This window comes from Sinocyclocheilus grahami, unplaced genomic scaffold (genome assembly GCF_001515645.1).
Source record: "Sinocyclocheilus grahami isolate Dianchi unplaced genomic scaffold, SAMN03320097.WGS_v1.1 scaffold1225.1, whole genome shotgun sequence".
In the NCBI taxonomy this organism is placed as follows: domain Eukaryota; kingdom Metazoa; phylum Chordata; class Actinopteri; order Cypriniformes; family Cyprinidae; genus Sinocyclocheilus; species Sinocyclocheilus grahami.
In genome coordinates, this window is record NW_015506404.1 from 397,836 (window position 1) to 420,470 (window position 22,635).

General features: G+C 37.0%; 1 protein-coding gene across 5 annotated transcripts in view; it reads right to left on the reverse strand.

The window, feature by feature from the left end:
* The window catches only part of LOC107568213 (MAGUK p55 subfamily member 5-A-like), a 34,392-nt gene extending 12,262 nt beyond the window's left edge, over positions 1–22,130 (reverse strand). Inside the window, exons 1-13 of one of the 5 annotated variants that reach the window (XM_016254146.1) lie at positions 20,729–20,831; positions 18,440–18,831; positions 17,000–17,208; positions 14,048–14,125; positions 10,447–10,572; positions 10,169–10,330; positions 9,499–9,576; positions 9,029–9,212; positions 8,384–8,452; positions 8,148–8,219; positions 6,815–6,982; positions 4,814–4,971; positions 3,736–3,780 (exon numbers count right to left, since the gene is read on the reverse strand). In XM_016254146.1, the coding sequence (XP_016109632.1) occupies positions 3,736–3,780; positions 4,814–4,971; positions 6,815–6,982; positions 8,148–8,219; positions 8,384–8,452; positions 9,029–9,212; positions 9,499–9,576; positions 10,169–10,330; positions 10,447–10,572; positions 14,048–14,125; positions 17,000–17,208; positions 18,440–18,737 (1,647 nt within the window). In that variant the 5' untranslated portion in view covers positions 18,738–18,831; positions 20,729–20,831. Of the gene's footprint in view, positions 1–3,735; positions 3,781–4,768; positions 4,972–6,814; positions 6,983–8,147; positions 8,220–8,383; positions 8,453–9,028; positions 9,213–9,498; positions 9,577–10,168; positions 10,331–10,446; positions 10,573–14,047; positions 14,126–16,999; positions 17,209–18,439; positions 18,832–19,371; positions 19,444–20,728; positions 20,832–22,027 lie in introns of those variants that run through there. The other 4 variants (XM_016254144.1, XM_016254147.1, XM_016254143.1 and 1 more) reach the window with 4 other exon arrangements.
* Between the last annotated feature and the right edge of the window lie 505 nt (positions 22,131–22,635).

Genomic DNA, 22,635 nt, shown 5'->3' on the forward strand with positions numbered 1-22,635 from the left:
GATTTTGAGCAGCCGGTCATAACCCGTGGTGCCTTTCTTCTTATTATTCTCCTCGTCCTCTTGAGGATCACAGAGGTGAAGATTCCAGGAGATGGCCTGAAATCTTGCTCGGGACATGATGGATTGCGGGTACGAGAAATTGTACATTCGTTTTCTCGCCCAGTAGTCTGCAATTGACTTTGCCTTCACCAGTCCCATGTAGACAACTAACGCCACATACGAGTAGAACTCGGCTATGGTTAGAGGTAACCAGACGAACTTCTTTCCAGCTTTCACTCTCTTTTCGGCATTGTTGTTGGTGTTTCGGACGATTGTCTTGACTGCAGTGTTGGGTAAAAAGAGTTGGAACAACTGTAAGGGTGTATACGTTCTGTCTGTCGTGAGCTGTGGACCTGGAGGTCGCTTGGGAGAGAAATTTGGTAGTAGCGGTTCCTCATCCTCATTGGTGATGTCAAGCCACTTATCTGGCTTACTGTCAACTTTCGTCCAAGGTAAATCCAAGTCAGATGATGACTTGCCTCTGGTTAGTCTTGGTGAATAAGGAGTTGCGACGAGCTTCGGTTTATCTTCGGTCGAAGCAGGTTGCGGCATAGCTTCAGATGTAGAAGCAGGTTTGGGATTGGGTTCAGAATTGATGGAGATTGAGGGATTGGGAGCGGGATCCAAACTTGATGCTGGAATGGGATCAGCGGAGGGATCGGAGATGGTTACGGGAGTGGAATCAGCAGCTGGTAGTGAATTTGGGAGGGTTGTAGGAGCAGGATCAGGGGTTGGTTTAAGTATGAGGTTGGGTTTTAAGGCATGCTTTCGGGGCCGGCCTCTCTTTCGTGGTAATGTGGGTGCTGGACTAGGGATGGGCGCGGGAGTGGAATTATGGTTGGTCGTGGGAGGGGCTTCAGGGGCGGGATAAGTGGTGGCTTCAAAAGTGGGTGTGGGCGTGGCTTTAGAAGCAGGTTCAGATGTGGATATAGAGAGTTTGTCTATCGGTCCTGATGATGTGGGTGTAGGGGGGTTGCCTATTCTTGGAGATTGAGCTGATGCAGTTGATTTTGAACGATCCGGACTTTCTAGAAGAGGGTTCCAATCGTCACCAGAATCAAGACTGTAATACAAAACAAACACACTTTATATGCATGAATTCAGTGGCCACAATAACAACAACTGAAAACTAGTAACTAGTATCTGGGTCAACCCTATAAAGCCTTACATGAAATAATAGTTAAAAAATAAAAGACTATTTGTCTAAACCTTTAGACAAAATAAATAAGTTTGCATGTGTTTTAGTTGAGTATCACATTTGATACATCAGGCTTTTATTGCTCATACAGTATGATATAGGATAATATATAGGACTTGTACTCCAGGAGGAAAAAACACCTCAAATTTATTCAGAGACCCAAACTGAACAAGAATATGCATTTTGGTGCAGGTTCTGATATTTATAAGGCTTTTAAAGACCTTTTTAGGACACAAAAAAATAAAAATTAATACTGTATGTTAGAGCAGTGCAATGCTGACAAAAAATTATGTTTCCATATGTTTATGGATTTTGTTGATTAGACAACAGACAATTAGACAGCATTTTGCGGAGCAAGTTTTTGAATGCATTCACTGCATATATATAACGCTACGTGGCTAAAAAAGCCCAAATTGTGAAATATAAACTTGCAAGTATTTGTGGCATGGAAAAAAAAAAAAAAAGAAATTGCAAGATGTAAACTTATAAAAAAAGTATGAGAAAAAAAGTCAGAATTTTGAGATAAATATGCAGAATTCTAAGAAAAATTCAAAATAGTGAGATTTTTGTTTTTTTTGGTGGCAGAAACAGGGTTCAATACATTATACTGTAAACTAAATGTAAAAAAATTTATGGATTAGTACGGTAATTTTACAGTTATACTGTAAAATAAAATAAATTTATATTTTATATTTTAAATATCCAATTTTTTATATTACAGTGAAATATTACAATAGCAGCACCACTCCTTATTTTGTTTATTTTTTATTTAGTAGTAATAATCATTATCATTTTATAGTCATATTGATATATGAATCCCAATAAAACTTTCTTTAATTAGAAAATGCTCCCTGTCTGGCAATCATTTTAATTTATCATAAAAGAAGAGAATGCATTCTGCTGATGATCTGCACTATGTCTGGCATGGGAAAAAAGGGTCAAAGTTTGACTTGTTAACAATGCTATAACCATACCATTTGGCGGCAAGAAGCACCTTTCCCCTTAAAAAGCGGTGCATTTTTTGCAAACAGCATATACACGCACAGTTCCCATAGCAGATTGATGTTTTTGTTGCATAGCAACGATGCTTCACCAGTGTCAGACCCTTTTGTCGACTATAATTAATAGAGAAACTGACTGCTTCCTCCATGTATTATAGACTTTCTTGGGCACAGATGATCATTGCATCTTTTCCCAATTATACATAGTTGCCTGTATAAATATAGCAGTTTTGAACAATTTGGAATGGGGTGCATCAAGGCACGTCCCTTTTTTCTTGTTTTTTTTGAATATCCAATAGCCTTTAGCTTAGGTCACAATATTTAGAGGACTGGACATTCCTATACATTTAATTGGAGCAAAATATGGACACGCCCCTGAGTGCAAGATGACGTCATTCCGGTTTTTTGCCCATTTCGCAGACGAGAAAAACTGTTATAATGTAACACTCTTTCTCTCTCTCTCTCTCGATAGATAGATAGATAGAGATGTTTTAAAATGATTCATATATTAGTGCATTAGTTTAGATTATATGGAGTTATTTACTCTATTTTTCACACTATGCTTGGTGTCTTGCAAGCACTGTTTTCCCCATCTAACTTTAAGAATTGCATTCTGCATTAAGCAATAAAAGGATAATTTTCTACCCCACAACAGGTAAAAACGCTACACATAACGTTTTACTCACTCTTCTTCCCGAGGTTCCTCCTCCTCCGCCGAATCGTCGAGCTCGTCGCTGTCTGACAGGGGTTTGTATCCAACTTCAGTATCGCAATCGTCTATAACGCACTCGATTTCATAAAACATTTGCCTTTTCGCTCCGACATCCTCCGCCGATGCCATTTCGAGCAGAAAAGATGAAGAAAACTAAACCGGGTTCAGACGGTGCAGAACATGCGCGCAGGCTCACAGCGTTCAGAGCGCTCTCCATAAGCCCCGCCTTCCGCCGCTACGTAGGGATCATCGCAGTCTCTGATTGGAACACAATCTTGAGTGACGTGCGAACGACAGGCTGAGATCATCAGTTATGCGACGTGAAAGCAGACCCTTTTATTTATACTTTTAGAACCACATATATAAAAGCACTCTTGTTTAGTGCGGTCTTGACTCTTGCTCCTTGCCTTTTTGTTTGATTTGATAATGTAAAAAATTAATAAATAAAAAACTGCTGTTTGTTTTTTACTGCTCTTTTTCATAATGCTGCATATAAGAAAAACTGCTTAAGTTAAGTGACAATTGTAGAATGTAGTTGTGTAGTTCATCATATTTGCACAGCTTTTTGTATACATTTGACCATTTTAATAAACAAATATATAATTTCCTTTATTTCTTATTTTGTCTGGTCACGTGATTTCTGAATTGCACTCTTTTATTGCACATTGCATATTAATTACTGACCTTTTCAGATTGCTTATTTTTTATTTGTATCACATACGGCACACCAATTCCATGCATGCTGTACTTGGTAATTGCAATTATGAGTTCTTACTCCATCTTACCCTGGGATGCAGACACAGCAAACAGATTTTTCCAGAGTTGACAACCTGTCCGACTGAATCCGTGTTTGTGCTTTACTCTATTTTTCACACTATGCTTGGTGTCTTGCAAGCACTGTTTTCCCCATCTAACTTTAAGAATTGCATTCTGCATTAAGCAATAAAAGGATAATTTTCTACCCCACAACAGGTAAAAACGCTACACATAACGTTTTACTCACTCTTCTTCCCGAGGTTCCTCCTCCTCCGCCGAATCGTCGAGCTCGTCGCTGTCTGACAGGGGTTTGTATCCAACTTCAGTATCGCAATCGTCTATAACGCACTCGATTTCATAAAACATTTGCCTTTTCGCTCCGACATCCTCCGCCGATGCCATTTCGAGCAGAAAAGATGAAGAAAACTAAACCGGGTTCAGACGGTGCAGAACATGCGCGCAGGCTCACAGCGTTCAGAGCGCTCTCCATAAGCCCCGCCTTCCGCCGCTACGTAGGGATCATCGCAGTCTCTGATTGGAACACAATCTTGAGTGACGTGCGAACGACAGGCTGAGATCATCAGTTATGCGACGTGAAAGCAGACCCTTTTATTTATACTTTTAGAACCACATATATAAAAGCACTCTTGTTTAGTGCGGTCTTGACTCTTGCTCCTTGCCTTTTTGTTTGATTTGATAATGTAAAAAATTTATAAATAAAAAACTGCTGTTTGTTTGTTTTTTACTGCTCTTTTTCATAATGCTGCATATAAGAAAAACTGCTTAAGTTAAGTGACAATTGTAGAATGTAGTTGTGTAGTTCATCATATTTGCACAGCTTTTTGTATACATTTGACCATTTTAATAAACAAATATATAATTTCCTTTATTTCTTATTTTGTCTGGTCACGTGATTTCTGAATTGCACTCTTTTATTGCACATTGCATATTAATTACTGACCTTTTCAGATTGCTTATTTTTTATTTATATCACATACGGCACACCAATTCCATGCACGTTGTACTTGGTAATTGCAATTATGAGTTCTTACTCCATCTTACCCTGGGATGCAGACACAGCAAACAGATTTTTCCAGAGTTGACAACCTGTCCGACTGAATCCGTGTTTGTGCCGTACAGGTTCTGTTCAAACTCGCCAGACTCGGTGAACTTCCCTGCAGCCAGGTCAGATTCAAAGCTCTGTCGTGATACAAAGTTGTACTCCCTGCCGTTGACCTCATGTGCACGGGGCTTTCGTGTGGTGTCTGTGACACATGTTCAAAAACACATCTAAGTACAATGCAAAACAGTAGGCTGTGTATAAATAAATGTCTGTTTGTATGCTTTAATTCCTGATTGTATATGCAACCCAGTTTTTCTTAAAGGAATCGTTCACCCAGAAATTTGAATTTGCTGAAAAGGCAAACTTCAGCATTCACGGCCATTCAAGATGTTGATGAGTTTGTTTCTTCATCAGATTTGGAGAAATGTAGCATTGCATCACTTGCTCAGCAATGGATGCTCTGCAGTGAATGGGTGCCGTCAGAATGAGAGTCCAAACAGCTGATAAAAACATCTCAATAATCCACAAGTAATCCACACCACTCCAGTCCATCAGTTAACATCTGGAGAAGTAAAAAGCTGTGTGTTTATAAGAAACAAATCCATCATTAAAGGGGTCATATGATGTTGCTAAAAAGAACATTATTTTGTGTATTTGGTGTAATGAAATGTGTTTATGCGGTTTAAGGTTCAAAAAACACATTATTTTCCACATACTGTACATTATTGTTTCTCCTCTATGCCCCGCCTTTCTGAAACACGTCGATTTTTACAAAGCTCATCAGTCTGAAAAGCTAGGTGTGCTCTGATTGGCCAGCTATCCAGTGCGTTGTGATTGGCTGAATACCTCAAGCGTGTGACAGAAATGTTACGCCCCTTACCATACTGTGATGCCGTGTCCCGGCCGGAGCCACGGTGAAAGCCGATCCTGCGATCCACAGCACTAAGTTGATGTATTTCGTCAGCGACCAGCACGGATCAGCTCTAGGCATGACGAAGCGGATATCGTCCTCTTTTGGAAGACCAAACAAAAGTAGTTTTTTTTTGTTTTTCGTGCTTTCACAACGAAGCACACCGCCTTCACGACATGGCGGCGGCAACAATACTACAGCGAGAATAAAAGTTATGCCTTCTTTCTTTGCGTGAACATTTGGGCGGCGTTATGCAAATCTTCCCACATAGTGAGGTAGACATGTGGGGGCGTGTTAGAACGAGCCGTTTTAGGTAGGCGTGGTTGACTCTTAACTTTTATAAAGAATATCTCTTTGGATTTGAGACTTTAGTCTTTGCAACTTTACAGATCTTCTTTATGCACCAAGAGCTTGTAACACTCCAAAGAGAAAGGAAAACTTGAAATCGCATCATATGACCCCTTTAAGGCGTTTTAACTTCAAACCGAATCCTCTATCCATAATATTGCTTCCTCCAGTGAAAAAGACGTTGCGTCTGAATCAAGAGAGAAATCTGCTCAGATCAAGAACCATTTACAAGCCAAAACAGTTTTAAACAAATATGTGGGTGGATTTTGATGTGAGAGACAACATGAGATGGACTTTTTCACTGGAGGAAGCGTAAGTGACCGTTTAAAATGGCTTAATGATAGATTTGTTTCTTACAAACATTTAACTGGAGTAGTTATAGTAGCAGTAGTTATCCCTGGACTGGACTGGTGTGGATTACTTGTGGATTGTTGTGATGTTTTTCTGACGGCACCCATTCACTGCAGAGGATCCATTGGTGAGCAAGTGATGCAATGCTACATTTCTCCAAATCTGTTCCCATGAAGATACAAACTCAGCAAATTTTCATTTTTGGGTAAACTATTCCTTCAGTAATTAAATTATTAGTTCCGTTCCAAAACTTAGGAAAGCTGCCCACATAAGTATGATCTTACAGCATTACAATATAATGAGTCTCTTATGACATTTAATTTTAATATCGATGCAGCTCACTAGGTTTTGGAAGCGAGCCATTGTGCCTCCTCCTGTAATTTGGCTGTCATGTTAAACAACTTTAAGCCAAAGTTGTAAAAAAGCATAATCTCACGTGGAACAGCACCAGCGAATCGGTCAGGTTCTAAAGAGAGCAGTCTTTGTCTCAGTTCATCATGTCCGCTGTTAGGTGGACCAATCAGAGCGATGGGGCGCTTGCGTTTGGGCGGCTGATGGTACAGTGCCACCTCCTCATAGGTCAGGATATCCTCCGTGTAATGCTCTGAACAATTACAAATATTCATTACTGATGAGTTTTTGCAAAATATACATTTCATTAATCTATACCAGGGCTATTGAACTCAGCTCAACAAGAGTTTTCAAAGAAATTCCCAAACAATGAATGTCCACAACATGAGAAAAAAGGTAAACACTGGATCGCAAAAGCTAAAGGTAAACCCGTGTTCCTTCTCAGCATGCCTTCTGTTTTTAAATGCAAATTGCAACTCGGGTGTGAGAAATGCTTTCATTGTTATTTCTTATAGCCCGTCTTGCAGGAGAAGAAACCTCCCTCCATGAACGTCTGTCAGTTAGCTAACGATTCTTATATCCTCAGCCTTTCACCCACCCGAAACCATTCACACCTCAAACCCATCAGCTGAATCAAATTCACTCTAAAACGAGAGGAAAAAACTTTATACTTGCACTCAAGACATAGCAAGGGAATTACAGTGGATCATTTGGATTTGCACCAGTAAACTACCACTCAGAACGCCCTAGCAACCACATAGCAACACTAGAAGCCACTCAGAACACCCAGCAACCACATAGCAACACACTAGAAATTACTAAGAACACCCTAGCAACTGCATAGAAGCCACTAAGAACACCTTAGCAACTGCATAGCAACACCCTAAAACCACTAAGAACACCCTAGCAACTGCATAGCAACACTAGAAGCCACTCAGAACACCCAACAACCACATAGCAACACACTAGAAATGATTAAGAACACCCTAGCAACTGCATAGAAGCCACTAAGAACACCCTAGCAACCGCATAGCAACACTAGAAACCACTCCGAACACCCTAGCAACTGGATAGCATCCCTAGCAGCCCCTCAGATCACCCAGCAACCGCATAGCAACACACTAGAAATGACTAAGAACACTCTAGCAACTCCATAGCAACATTAGGAGCCACTCAGAACACCATAGCAACCGCATTGCAACACAAAAAGCCACTCAGAACACCCTAGCAACTGCATAGTAACACACTGGAAACCACAAAGAACCCCTAGCAACTGCACAACAACAACATGGCAACCACCCACAGCATTTTCATTGCACTAGAACTGATGACTAACAAAATAACAGCGGGAACAATTAGGTCAATTAAGGATGAATTTCAATTTTGATTTCATTTTTAAGAATTCTGCAGATACTCACCGATATTCTTACTAGGGTTAAACAAGAGTTTTTTCCGTTGCTTTTTGCCTTTCTTTGCACACCAAAGTTTCCCTGAGGAAAGAAGATCTGTTATCAGTGACACCAAACTTCAACATCAACAGCAACGTCTGAGTGTTTTAAGGATGATGAAAGCTCAAAGTTTCTGTTTGTGTCTCTATAGAAGTTTTTTTCTGGCAGGAAGTGAGTGAGTTTCAGACAGATGTGGTCCAGCTCACCTTTATACTCTTGATTTCTGTCTGTTATGGTTTTCTTCATGGCTTCTCTGTGCTGTTGGAAGCTCTTCCCTTGAAAGAACACAACAGATGATGACCACTGATGATCTTGTCTTACTATGGTACTAGACATGCAACTAGTTAGAGAAAGACTGTATTATTTGCTCTGAAAAAACCCCCAAAACTGTCAGTGTTAAAAAAAATGACACATGGCAATAGTGGCAAAAGTATATCTCAATATTTTTCTGACTTTTGACCAAAACTTAAATAAATATGAATTATTAATTAGATTAATATAATTACAAAATAAAAATAAGAACAGCACACAACAAAATTTGAAAAACGTATAACTTACAACATATATATATATATATATATATATACATAGAAAATATTAAAAAAGCAAATTTAAAATATAAATAAACACAATAATACTATTTAAATAATAATAAAATAACACTATAATCATTGAATCAGAGTTAAACTTAATTGGCAAATAAAAAGTGTAAATTCATTGCAAATGCATGATGAATATCATTGTATGTCGCCCTATTCAGCAAAACATTAAATTATTTTTCAATGGATTCACATGCACTTTTTTATGTCTCTATCCTGTAATTCAGCAGGCACTCTGCTAATTGTTCTAACCAGGTATAAGGCCAGCAAGGGGCTTCTGGTCCTCATGTCCGTCCCGGTACGCCTGCCACCAGTTGGGGTCGTCCTGGCTGGTGACGTTTAGGACGTCTCCCTTTTGGAAGGAGAGGCCGAGCTCTCTGCATGGCACGTATGGGTCCTCAGATGGGTCATAGCTGAAGTTTGCCTTCACATGCATCTGTAAAGAAAGAGAACGATGAGACCAGGACAAAGCTTATGTATAAGCTTTGTACCAAACCCTAATGAGCTGCTACCAAGCATAAAATCTATTCAAAATAGTAGTTATCAAAGGTATCAGCCTCATAAACTATCTTACATTTTTCACAAGTATACTAATGCACAAGGCAATTCCAGAATGCATTGTGGCAAGAAGCCTACTAGGGTTTGAAACAGAGTTGAAGACAAGCCTAAACACACATTCAGAAGAAGGAATGAAAATGAAGAAATTACAGATGAAGTCATACCACAGTTGATCGGTGAGGAGATATTTTGTTTTGAGAATTTGGGATGAGGAGAAACGTGAGGGACCCATGCATGCAGGACTACAGAAAAACAAGAAGAACACAGATGTAAACTGATTTTATTGTTTTGAAAGAAAAGAAAGTAATAATTTATTTACCAAGGTTCATAAAATTGTTCATAAGTGACAGACAATTATGATGTTACAAAATATTTCAAATAACTGCTGTTCTTCTGAACTTTCTGTTCATCAAAGCACCTTGAAAATAAAATATATCATGGTTTCCACAAAATATATGAAGCAGCACAACTGTGTTCAACACTGATAATAATCAGAAATGTTTTCTGAGCAGCAAATCAGCATGTTAGAATGTTTTCTGAAGGATCATATCACACTGAAGACTGGAGTAATAAAGCTGAAAATTCAGCTTTGACCACAGCAATCAATTACATTTTAACATATATTCACATAGAAAACAGCTATTTTACATTGTAATAATATTTCACAATATTACTGTTTTTACTGTATTTTAAATCAAATAAATAAAGTCTTCATGAACATAAGAGCGATCTCTAATTTTTTTTTATTTTTTATTTGAGCAGTAGTATACCTTATATTAACAAATTATTTTGGTAAAGTAAGTTTCAAAGAGTTTAGGACTTTCTGGATCTCACCAGAATGTTGTGAACATCATTAACACTTTTTCCATGAACTGGAACACCATTGATCTCCAGGATTTCATCTCCTTCACTGAGCAGGTTGCTTTTCTCAGCCGGCCCGCCGCTCACCACCCGACTGATGATCACACGGTCATGTTCGTTCCGAACAGTCACACCCTAAACAATGTCAAGGTGTAGCGGTACAACAAACACATCGTCAGAAACTACAGTGACATATTCAATGCGGCCCTTAGAGACTATGTATTATGTAGATGAATAACACAGACACTTACCAAAGGCATGTCACGAGTTTTCTCCAGGGAAACCAGTTTGGTTGTCTTTTCATCCTGGTCCACGGATTCAATAGTCTCGACATCCAATTCTTGCTCGGCAATACAGTCATGAGCTTCCATCAGGGCCTGAGGAAGAGCCATGAACATGAACACTGGTGAATGGAGATGTCAGCATCGACTCTTTTGATTTGAGCCAGTAAGGAATCATCCAGAACACCTTAGCAACCGCATAGTAATACCCCAGAAACCATGTAGCAAATAGAACACCCCTGCAATTGCACAGCAACAAAAACCCTCATAGCACTTCAGCAACTGTATAGCAAACACCCTAAACACACTAGCAGCTATTTTACAATCAACCAGAACACCATAGCAACTGCATAGCAACATTTTAAAACACTTAGGACACTTTAACAAATTGCATAGCAACACCCTTAGAACCACACAGCAACTCCTTAGTAAACAAAGGAAACACCCTATAGCAACTACCTAGCAACACCCTTGCAACCAGCCTGAACACCATAGCAATTGCATAGCAACAATTTCAAAAACTTATAACAACTGCTTAGCAACACCCTTGCAGACATCTAGCATCTCCTTAGTAAACACAGAAAACACCCTATTGCAACTACCTAGCAAAATCCTTACAACCACCCTGAACACCACAGCAACCGCATTGCAACATGTTATACTACTCAGAACACCTTAGTGACTAAATAGCAACTCCCTAGCAAACTCAGAAAATGCCCTATAACAGCTACTAGTAATGCCTTGCAATCACCCAGAACACCATAACAACTACACCACAACATCACAACATTTGAAAACAATTAGAATGCCTTAGACAATGCATCGCAACATCCTAGCAACCAACTATCAAACACAGAGATCACCCTAGCAACCACCTAGCGACAACCTAACAATGCCCTTGCAACCACCTAGTACACCAAAGCAATTACACCACATTTTAAAACACTTAGAACACCTAAGACATTGCATAGCAACAACCTAGCAACCACCTATCAACTCCATATCAAACACAGAGTACACCCTAGCAATAGACTAACAACCCAGAACACCACAGCAACCACATTGCAACATCTTAAAACACTTAGAACAACCTGAGACCTGCATAGCAACACCCTAGTAACCACTCACAACGCCCTAGCATTATGTTGGCAACAAGTTACGTAAAATAACCATATGCTTTGAAAAAAAGCCATGCTTTAAAATGTAATTTAAACAAGCAAACAGTCAAACATCTTTAAGCTAAGAAGCACCCAAAAAAGTTCCCGCCCATGTCATTTAACCTGAGACTCTGTCCCGACCACAGGATTGGTGCTTTACCTCAGTGAAGGTGACAGGTGTCTCGTACCTTGCAATAATAACATCAGTTTCTGCCAAACGCGATGCACAGTTTAACCTGAACATAAACCTGCCATAATCTCCCACAGTGCTGTCAGTCATCATATCACCTCTTACCTCCTCATGCATTTATACCATATGAAGAATAACAGAGCTGTGCTGTTTTAAACAGCCGCTGTGTGTGGTGACAGAACGCAGCAGGAGGGCTGAATATCTGCGGGGAGGGGAATCATCTTGTGCCCTGTTCTGTGGCAGGTATCTGTTTCTAAGGCCTTTAATTGGATCTAACCTGTGGTGTGTACAAATAGACACATGGAGAGGTTGTTTTCACGCCCTTGTTTTGGGCCTGAATATGTTAGACAACAAATCAGGTCTTGATTCTTTGATCAACAACTATGCATCTACATCACTAGTTCAGGTGTGGCCTGATGTGGTTGCAGACAGAAAGATGCAAACAATAAATTGCAACTAACCATATCATCATGCATATTTCTGAAAACAAAATAAAAGGCTTAGCAGCTTTTAAATGGGAGGAGAAAATCCCTAGTGAACACAGAAAGCACCCTATAGCAACTACAGCCTAGTAACACCCTTGCAACCAGGCAGAACACCATAGCAACCACATAGCAACACCCTAGCAACTACCTATCAAACACAGAGAACACCCAATAGCAACTACCTGGCAACAGCCTAGCAACACCCTTGCAACAGATAACTGCACAGAAACTGTATAGCAACACCCTAGCAACTACCTATCAAACACAGAGAACACCCAGTAGCAACTACCTGGCAACAGCCTAGCAACACCCTTGCAACGAGGCAGAACACTACAGCAACCGCATAACAACATTCTAAAACGATTTAGAACCTGCATAGCAACATGCTGGCAACCATCGATCAACTGCCTATCAAACACAGAGAACACCCTAGCAACAGCCTAGCAACATTTTAAAACACTTAGAACACTTTAGAAACTGCATAGCAACACCCTAGCAACCACTTATAAACTCCCTACCAAACACAGAGAACACCCAAGCAACAGCCTAGCAATGTTTGTAGTTACCCAGGAAACCCTAACAACTGCCTAGCAACATTTTTTAAAACACCTAGAACACTTTAGAAACTGCATAGCAACACCCTAGCAACCACTTATCAACTTCCTATCAAACACAAAGAACACCCTAGCAACAGCCTAGCAATGCTTGCAACCACCCAGGAGACCATAGAAACTACCTAGCAACATTTTTAAAACACTTTAGAAACTGCATAGCAACACCCTAGCAACCACTTATCAACTCCCTATCAAACACAGAGAACATCCTATCAAGCAACTAGCAACAGCCTAGCAACTACCCAGAACACCATAACAACTGCATAGCAACATGCTATACCACTCAGAACACCTTAGAAGCTGCTTAGCAACACCCTAGCAACCACCTAGCAACTCCCAATCAAACAGAGAACATCAGAGAACAGCCTAACAATGTTTGCAACAACCCAGGAGCCTCTAGTAACGGCCTAGCAACATTTTAAAACACTTAGAACACTTTAGAAACTCCATAGCAACACCCTAGCAACCACTCAAAACATCCTAGGTGGCAGCAGCAATTTTTAGATTCAGAAAATGTAAAACTGAAGATATGGAGTATCATTTTCCCAGGTAGTAAATTTAGCTTATAAAAACGTTGTGGGAATGTTGTTTTGAAATGTTCCTAAAGCAACAAAATGTCCAGTTTTCTTGTCATGATTATAATGCTATTTAAACGTTACAAAAACATTTCTTAGAAAGTTTGTCAAAGAACATCATAAGGACATTCCGAGAATGTTGTTCTTAAAATGCGTTCTCTCAACATTATGAGAACGTTCAAGGAAAAATAACATTAAGGACATTACAGGAATTTTGATTTTCTCTCAACGTTATGACAGCTTATAGCAAATATTAATAAGGTTATAAGAACATGCCACAAATATTACGTTAAGCACGTTTTGTCTTAACATTTATTTAACCTTTAAAAAATGTTAGGGAAAGTTGTGGGAATGTTCACTGTTAGCTGGGTTGATGCTTTGAAAAAGTCCTGCCTTTAAAGACTAAATGTTTCTGGCCGTTTCACTTATCAGCTTTTAAATGGGAGGAGAAACTCCCATATCCTTATTGCTGGAGTCAAAGGATGTGTGTCCAATCAAACTTCAGTAGAATGATGCAGATGTTGTGTGAGATTGATTCCTCGTGATTTACCTGCAGGTGTGGTGACGACAGCAGGCCTGTGAGTTCTGTGGCTTCAGTGTGTTTGCTGGACTGCAGGACACTCTCCACCTGAAGACCAAGAACAGCAGTCAACAACACTGATGAGTAGAGCTTCATCTAGACCTGTACAGCAACATCTAGACAAGCATCACTATGACTGTTGCTCATTAAAAATAACCCACGGATATTATGCACAGATTTTAGGCCCAAAAATGAAAATTTACTGAAAATGTACCATCCAGGATGTAGATGAGTTTGTTTCTTCATCCAAACAGATTTGGAAAAGTGTTCACCAATGGATGCTCTGCAGTGAATGGGTGCCGTCAGAATGAGATTCCAAACAGCTGATAAAAACATCATATTCATAAGTAATCCACACCACACCAGTCCATCAATTAGTGTCTTGAGATAATGTCTTCTATAATTAAGACGCTGTTAAATTCAAAGTTCATAATCCGTAATAACGCTTCCTCCAGTGAAAAAGTGTTCTGGTCTGAATCAGGAGAGAAATCTGCACAGATCAAGCTGCGTTTACAAAGCCAAAACCTTTCTAAACAAATATGTGGGTGGATTTTTGATGGATTTGTTTCTTACAAACACACAGTTTCACTTCTCCAGATGTTAACTGATGGACTGGAGTGGTGTGGATTATTGTGATGTCTTTATCAGCTGTTTGGACTCTCATTCTGACGGCACCCATTCACTGCAGAGCATCCACTGCTGAGCAAGTGATGCAATGCTACATTTCTCCAAATCTGATGAAGAAACAAACTCATCCTAATCTTGGATGACCTGAGGGTGAGCACATTTTCAGCAAAGTTTCATTTTTGGGTGAAAAAAAATCATATAATACATTTTCTTAGCGTAAGAAACGTCTACAACTATATGGTATCTAACATCCAGTCAAATGGATACATTCTTTTTGAGTGAAATATTCTGTTTTCCAATGAAATATCACATTACAGAAATGAAAAGTCTTGTGAATGTTATTTCACGTTGAGTACGTGATGAAACAGCTCGCTAACACCTCTCTGCGTTGCATTAAACACCTAATCAGCACACACACATACAGTGACTGTAATAATCCGTTAGATCTCATTCTGGCCTCCAGGATCTTGTCTTAGTATCTTGTCTCAGTCCATAAGCCAATGACGGATTACAAACCCAGCTTCATCCAGCTACATGCTTTGGCACAGGGCAGATCAACCAAATTACCACGTCCTTAATAAGCACTTCAGACGCCTTTGCTCAAGTACAATGACTACAAATAACACCAAAAAAACAGATTCACATTTATGTATTTTAAAGTGTAATATTTCAGAATATGACTGTTTTTACGATATTTGTGATCAAATAAATACAGCTTTGGTGAGCATAAGGGACTTCTTTCAAAAACATTAAAAATCATACCAATTCCAAGCTTTTCAACAGTATAGTGTATAATTCCTTGAATACAGGAAAATATAGATAACGATAACTAATTAAAAATTTATTTAAAAAAATGTAATTAATTTACTTATTTGTGAGTGATTTACATATTTATGCTTATTATTGCTTATTATTTTATTATTTAAATACTTCTAAGCATGCAGAGTTGCGTGCTATTGCATTGCATTGGACAGAATAAGCAAGTAAAAAAAATGGCTATTTCTGAAACATACAGAGCATGCAAGCAAATGACGTCCTTCAAGTGTGCAGTATGCAACAGAGCACACGCAGGGAATATCATACCACACAAAGAAACCCGTTTGACAAGGCCTTCAATTTCCAATTTGATAAAAATATTGTTCATGGAATGTTTTTCTAAAATGTTTTAGTTCAAAGTTCAACATTTTTCAAATGTCACTACATTTCAAAACATTTAGAGAACATTCAAAACTAACATTACCATGATGTTTGTAAATTTATAAAATGGAATGTTGGCTTAACATTCGCATAACCAAAAAACATGTAAAAACTGAACATTTTGAATGAGAACATTCAGAAATTTCAAAAAATAAATTCATAAATTGTTCATTAATGTACCTTTTTTTAACTGAAATGCTAAGTTGAACATTTGTCTGATATTTTACAAATATTTAAAAATACAAATAATTTAATATCCATAATATTTGAAAAAAGTATTTTTCCCTTAATGTTTGCATAATCAAAAAACATTCAGAAATAACATTTTCATAAATAAATGTTTTCAAAACGTTAACAAAACAGCTTTATTTATAAATCATTCATGGAATGTATTTTTTTTTATGTGATGTTGTAGTTGGATGTTCATCTCACATTTAAAAAATGTTACTACTTTTTTCAGAACATTCCAAAGTAATGTTCCTATAATGTCTGAAAAAAAAAAAAATATTTGAATGAGAACATTCAGAAATTTCAAAAAATAAATTCATAAATTGTTCATTAATGTACGTTTTTTTAACTGAAATGCTAAGTTGAACATTTGTCTGATATTTTACAAATATTTAAAAATACAAATAATTTAATATCCATAATATTTGAAAAAAGTATTTTTCCCTTAATGTTTGCATAATCAAAAAACATTCAGAAATAACATTTTCATAAATAAATGTTTTCAAAATGTTAACAAAACAGCTTTATTTATAAATCATTCATGGAATGTATTTTTTTTATGTGATGTTGTAGTTGGATGTTCATCTCACATTAAAAAAATTTTACTACTTTTTTCAGAACATTCCAAAGTAATGTTCCTATAATGTCTGAAAAATATATATATTTTTTTTAAACGCTGAAAAAAATTCATGTTTTGAATGTTCAGAGAACTTTCAGAAATAATGTTTTCGTAACTACACAAGAACGTTAGCAAACGTTCTTAGAACATATTTTCGTTAGCTGGGCTTCTGTAAGTGCTATTCCGCTCTGAGCATGTCAGTAATGCAGCTGAATCTGAACGTTGGTCTGGTAATGTGTTGAGAGCTGTACCTCGTCTCTGAGCTGCTGTGCTTGTGCGGTGAGCGGGAACGGCGGATGGAGGTGTCTTGTGCTCTGAGCCACACTGCGGTGCATGATGAACGCCTGCTGGAAGTCTGACTGCAGCAGCAGCTCCAGCAGCAGCAGAACGTCCTGCTGACTCTCAGCATCCGTCAGACACAGCTGCAGATGCTGCAGAGAGTCCAGCAAGTCCTCCAGCTCTGACAACACCAAGAGAGAAACATTAGTGCTACATTATAAAAAAATCCATCTGATTTAAAAGCTGCATGCCTTAAATGTTTAAGTATCATCACATTGGACATACAAGTCATTTCAATTAATATATATTTTTTAAAATCTTAGTTGAATCTGATTTAACTTACAAATGAAGTTACAATTGGTTAAATTATTTTAGTCAAAGTCAAAGTAATGGAAAACATCATATAATTTTTTACAATGATGATTATACAACAAAAAAGTACCATTGTTTTTATTGGATGTGTGACATGGTTTCCATGTACTTTTTAATAAATGACTTTTCCAGTCATGTCTGATTACTAAATAATGATTTGTAGAACTTCAAATGGTTCTTTAAAGTCTCGAATACAACTTGAACTACCTGAGTAAAGACAACTTTACTGGAATACTAGATCTACTACTAAAACAATAGCAACTTATGGATTTGGAATGACACAAGAATGAGTATATATTTGTAAACAATTATGCAAACTATTCTATTCATATCAAAAATTGCACACTTCACCTTTAAGGCTTTTTAATGTACCACAGTATTTGCATGTTATACCATTGTTTTTGCCCCAAACATTGCACAATTTGCACTTTAAGCCAACATTGTGAAGTGAAATATCAACATCTGTCACTAGTAAACATGATCTTGTTAAGGGATACAAGTGCACTTCTTACAGGGACAATCCTCCTGAGGAACCCGAGGAACCCGAGGAACCTGAGGTTAAGAGTCTTTTCTTCACGAGTGCAGAGGTGAACACATCACTGCTGTTTAGTGTAAGCGGCGTAGTCACAATATTTAAAATGTTGATATTAAACGTGCAAAAATACATTAAAAACAGTAATATTCTGAAATAACTGTTTTCAATCTGAATATATTTTAAAATGTAATTGATTTCAGTGATCCCTGCTGAATTTTCAGCATCTCATTACTCCAGTCTTCAGTGTCACATGATCTTCAGAAATCATTCTGTTCTGCTGATATCATGTTGAAACAGTTGTGCTGGCTACTTGAAATTGAGATCTTATGTAACATTATAAATGTCTTTAATGTCACTTTTGATCAATTTAATGCATCCTTGCTTAGTAAAAGTTTTCATTTCTTTCTTCTTTCAGCTTATTATTGTGCTATCAGCTATTTTATACTAATCAAAACCCCGAAACGTGATGCTTTTTCAGGCTGTCCATCATCGAATTGTCTCTCACCTGTTGTATTCCTCTCCTCTGATGTTGACTTGGCTTCCTCTGCAACATCCATCCCATCAAAAATGGCCTCAGTGCTGCTCTGTGCCGATGTGAGACACGAAGAAAAGTTCAGATCGGTGTCCTGAGTCAGTTCACAAGCCTCTTCTTCCTCCTCCTTCATCATCATCACTTCCTCTGGATCATCCCGGATCTTCTCGGTCTGCTCACTGCAGCACTGAGCGATGAGTTTGGCAGGACTGTCCGTGTCCATCTCACCCGAGTCCTCCGTCATGTCACCGTTCATGTGTAACGTTAACATGGCTGTTTTATAGTGAAGGTCGATACAGTAAACTACAATAAACTACAAGAGTTGAGAGCAGGAGACATTGATGCAGTTGTGATTTCCTGATTCCCTGAAACAAATGCCAACAAAACAGAAGCCACTTTCTACAAATGCTGTAATTTGTATTGCAATTTTCTTTCATATACAGTATATATATATATACATATACACACACACACACACACACACACACACATATATATATAAATTATTTGTGTAATATATTATAATGTATGAAATATTAATACAATTAATTATACATTATCATTACAATAATTATTAAAATAATAAAATAAAGAATAATAAAAAATACTGAAAAATATTAAATTAATTATTATTATTTGTGTGTATATATATATATAATGCAATGCCATCATTTAAATATATTATACTTAAACAAAAATAACTTTACAAATAATAATAAATAAGACATATATACATATATAAATTTCAAAACAACAATACTGCTAATATATACAGTTAATTAAATTAATATATAATACAAATTTATTACATATTTTGTATATGTTTTATATATATATATAAACACACAGTAATTATATATATATATAACATATACAGTATATGTATATATTTAATTACAAAATACCTTTACATGGTTGTCATCAAAACCAATGAGAGGTCACTGATGAGGTTTTTGGTTTTCTCACATCAGAAATACAATTAACTTTTTTATCTCAAAAGATAAGATTAAAAAGGATTTTTCAATATTTGAGCCCTTTAAAAGTGCAGTGTATAACTTTTTGCGCTCCTAAATGGAAAAAAAAAAAAAGAGTAATTTTCAAAATGTCAATATTTTGGCTAAATCGACTTCCTCTGAAGGAACCAATCAGATTTCAGCAGTCGCGCACGCAGACGTTCAGCTCTGTTTAGTAACAGGTGGCAGTGAAAGACGACCATCTGTTTATCTGAGATTAGTTAACTCTAACTTCAGAATCCCCCACACACACACACACACACACACACACACACACAATCACTAGGACCTGCAGACTCACATAAATTGAGCTACAAGCAGGTTTCAGGGAAAGAAATTAATTCCTTAAACATTCAAGAGGATTTAGATAAGCTGCATAGACATCTGTTTTGTTCATATCTCCCATAAAACACAATATCTAAATGAATACTAACAGATTATCTCTTACCATTTCACATCTAATGAAAGGACAGTTGATCTACAAATAGAGTAACCTATAAATAACTTCAACCTTACCAAACATGCCTTACAAACATGAACAAAATGCCACTGTTAACACTGTAAAAAATTATTTTAAAATTTTATAAATAAAACAATGATTATTTGAGTATATAGCTACTATTTCAGTTTTTCTTGCCTTTAAATGTCATATTTAATAAAACGTCACTTGCCATTTCTATGTGAGAATTGTTTATAAAACTGTCCAAACATGATATTAGCATCACTGTCATAATAAATATTAAAAAAATGAAATGACAGAAAGCAAGTTTCTGTGAGTAACTATGGTATTTTGACAGAAACTTAAGGTACAATCGCTCATTTTATATGAGGGATTGAGTGAAATTTTGAATTCTGATCAGCTCATTTGAGCTTTTCACTTCATAGCATGCGGTTTTTAAACCACCTGTAACAGTTTCGATAAATACAGCAGTAATTGACCCCTGAGACCTTTTAAGAGCCACTAATGTAGATAAACTTATTAAGCTCTCGCACGTTTTCCTCTAGTCCTTCCTGACCTGCACTGATGCTCATGCACAGCTTAATCTCACTTCAATTTCAATGCATTTTTAATGCAAAGCTGACAGATGAACACAGTGTGGACAGTTAATGTATCAACCATTGTGGGGTTCGAACCTTTGACCTTTCTGTGACCAAACACTAACATACAGCAGCCCAACATCAAAGCAGAGTCAATGACTATAAATACAAACAAAACTACTGACTCTATCCTGATAAAGCCATTACTCACTGTGTGCATGTGGCAGGTCTCTCTCAGCCGCTGATGGGGAAGAAAGCAGTGATTCCAGTGGTGTTTTCACTCAGGTCCAGTGGACGTGTGAGTGTTCACAGCTCAGGCGTCTGAGGCTAAATGTGGATGAGCGGTGACTTGATGAGTTCAATAATCTGCTCTAAACCCGACAGAGCACGAGTCTGACCAACATCTGACCGTCAACTAAACATATAATTCACCCTCTTCATTTTCATTCATATTTCACAAACTATACAGGCTACAAATTTGTATATAAATCAAGTTTGCTAATAAATCTCATATTCTTTGGAGTAATAAAGTCAGATAAATGATCTAAAATAAAATTGAGATAGCATGATGTGCAGTATGTTAGTAATATTATAATAATATGATACATATATGATATATATGAATCATATATATTACTATAAACTGTAAATTAATATTTTGTTGTATTATAATATATTGATATAATTATAAAGTTTACATTAAAATTAAGACACACACACACACACACACACGCATGCGCACACACACACACACACTTATATATATATTTTTGTAATATATACATAAAAAATTATCAATATATTCATATTAGATTAATAATAAAAAGTGTGTGTATTGTGTGTATATAATAAAACAATGATTATTTGAGTATATAGCTACTATTTCAGTTTTTCTTGCCTTTAAATGTCATATTTAATAAAACGTCACTTGCCATTTCTATGTGAGAATTGTTTATAAAACTGTCCAAACATGATATTAGCATCACTGTCATAATAAATATTAAAAAAATGAAATGACAGAAAGCAAGTTTCTGTGAGTAACTATGGTATTTTGACAGAAACTTAAGGTACAATCGCTCATTTTATATGAGGGATTGAGTGAAATTTTGAATTCTGATCAGCTCATTTGAGCTTTTCACTTCATAGCATGCGGTTTTTAAACCACCTGTAACAGTTTCGATAAATACAGCAGTAATTGACCCCTGAGACCTTTTAAGAGCCACTAATGTAGATAAACTTATTAAGCTCTCGCACGTTTTCCTCTAGTCCTTCCTGACCTGCACTGATGCTCATGCACAGCTTAATCTCACTTCAATTTCAATGCATTTTTAATGCAAAGCTGACAGATGAACACAGTGTGGACAGTTAATGTATCAACCATTGTGGGGTTCGAACCTTTGACCTTTCTGTGACCAAACACTAACATACAGCAGCCCAACATCAAAGCAGAGTCAATGACTATAAATACAAACAAAACTACTGACTCTATCCTGATAAAGCCATTACTCACTGTGTGCATGTGGCAGGTCTCTCTCAGCCGCTGATGGGGAAGAAAGCAGTGATTCCAGTGGTGTTTTCACTCAGGTCCAGTGGACGTGTGAGTGTTCACAGCTCAGGCGTCTGAGGCTAAATGTGGATGAGCGGTGACTTGATGAGTTCAATAATCTGCTCTAAACCCGACAGAGCACGAGTCTGACCAACATCTGACCGTCAACTAAACATATAATTCACCCTCTTCATTTTCATTCATATTTCACAAACTATACAGGCTACAAATTTGTATATAAATCAAGTTTGCTAATAAATCTCATATTCTTTGGAGTAATAAAGTCAGATAAATGATCTAAAATAAAATTGAGATAGCATGATGTGCAGTATGTTAGTAATATTATAATAATATGATACATATATGATATATATGAATCATATATATTACTATAAACTGTAAATTAATATTTTGTTGTATATTGATATATTGATATAATTATAAAGTTTACATTAAAATTAAGACACACACACACACACACACGCATGCGCACACACACACACACACACACACATTTATATATATATTTTTGTAATATATACATAAAAAAATTATCAATATATTCATATTAG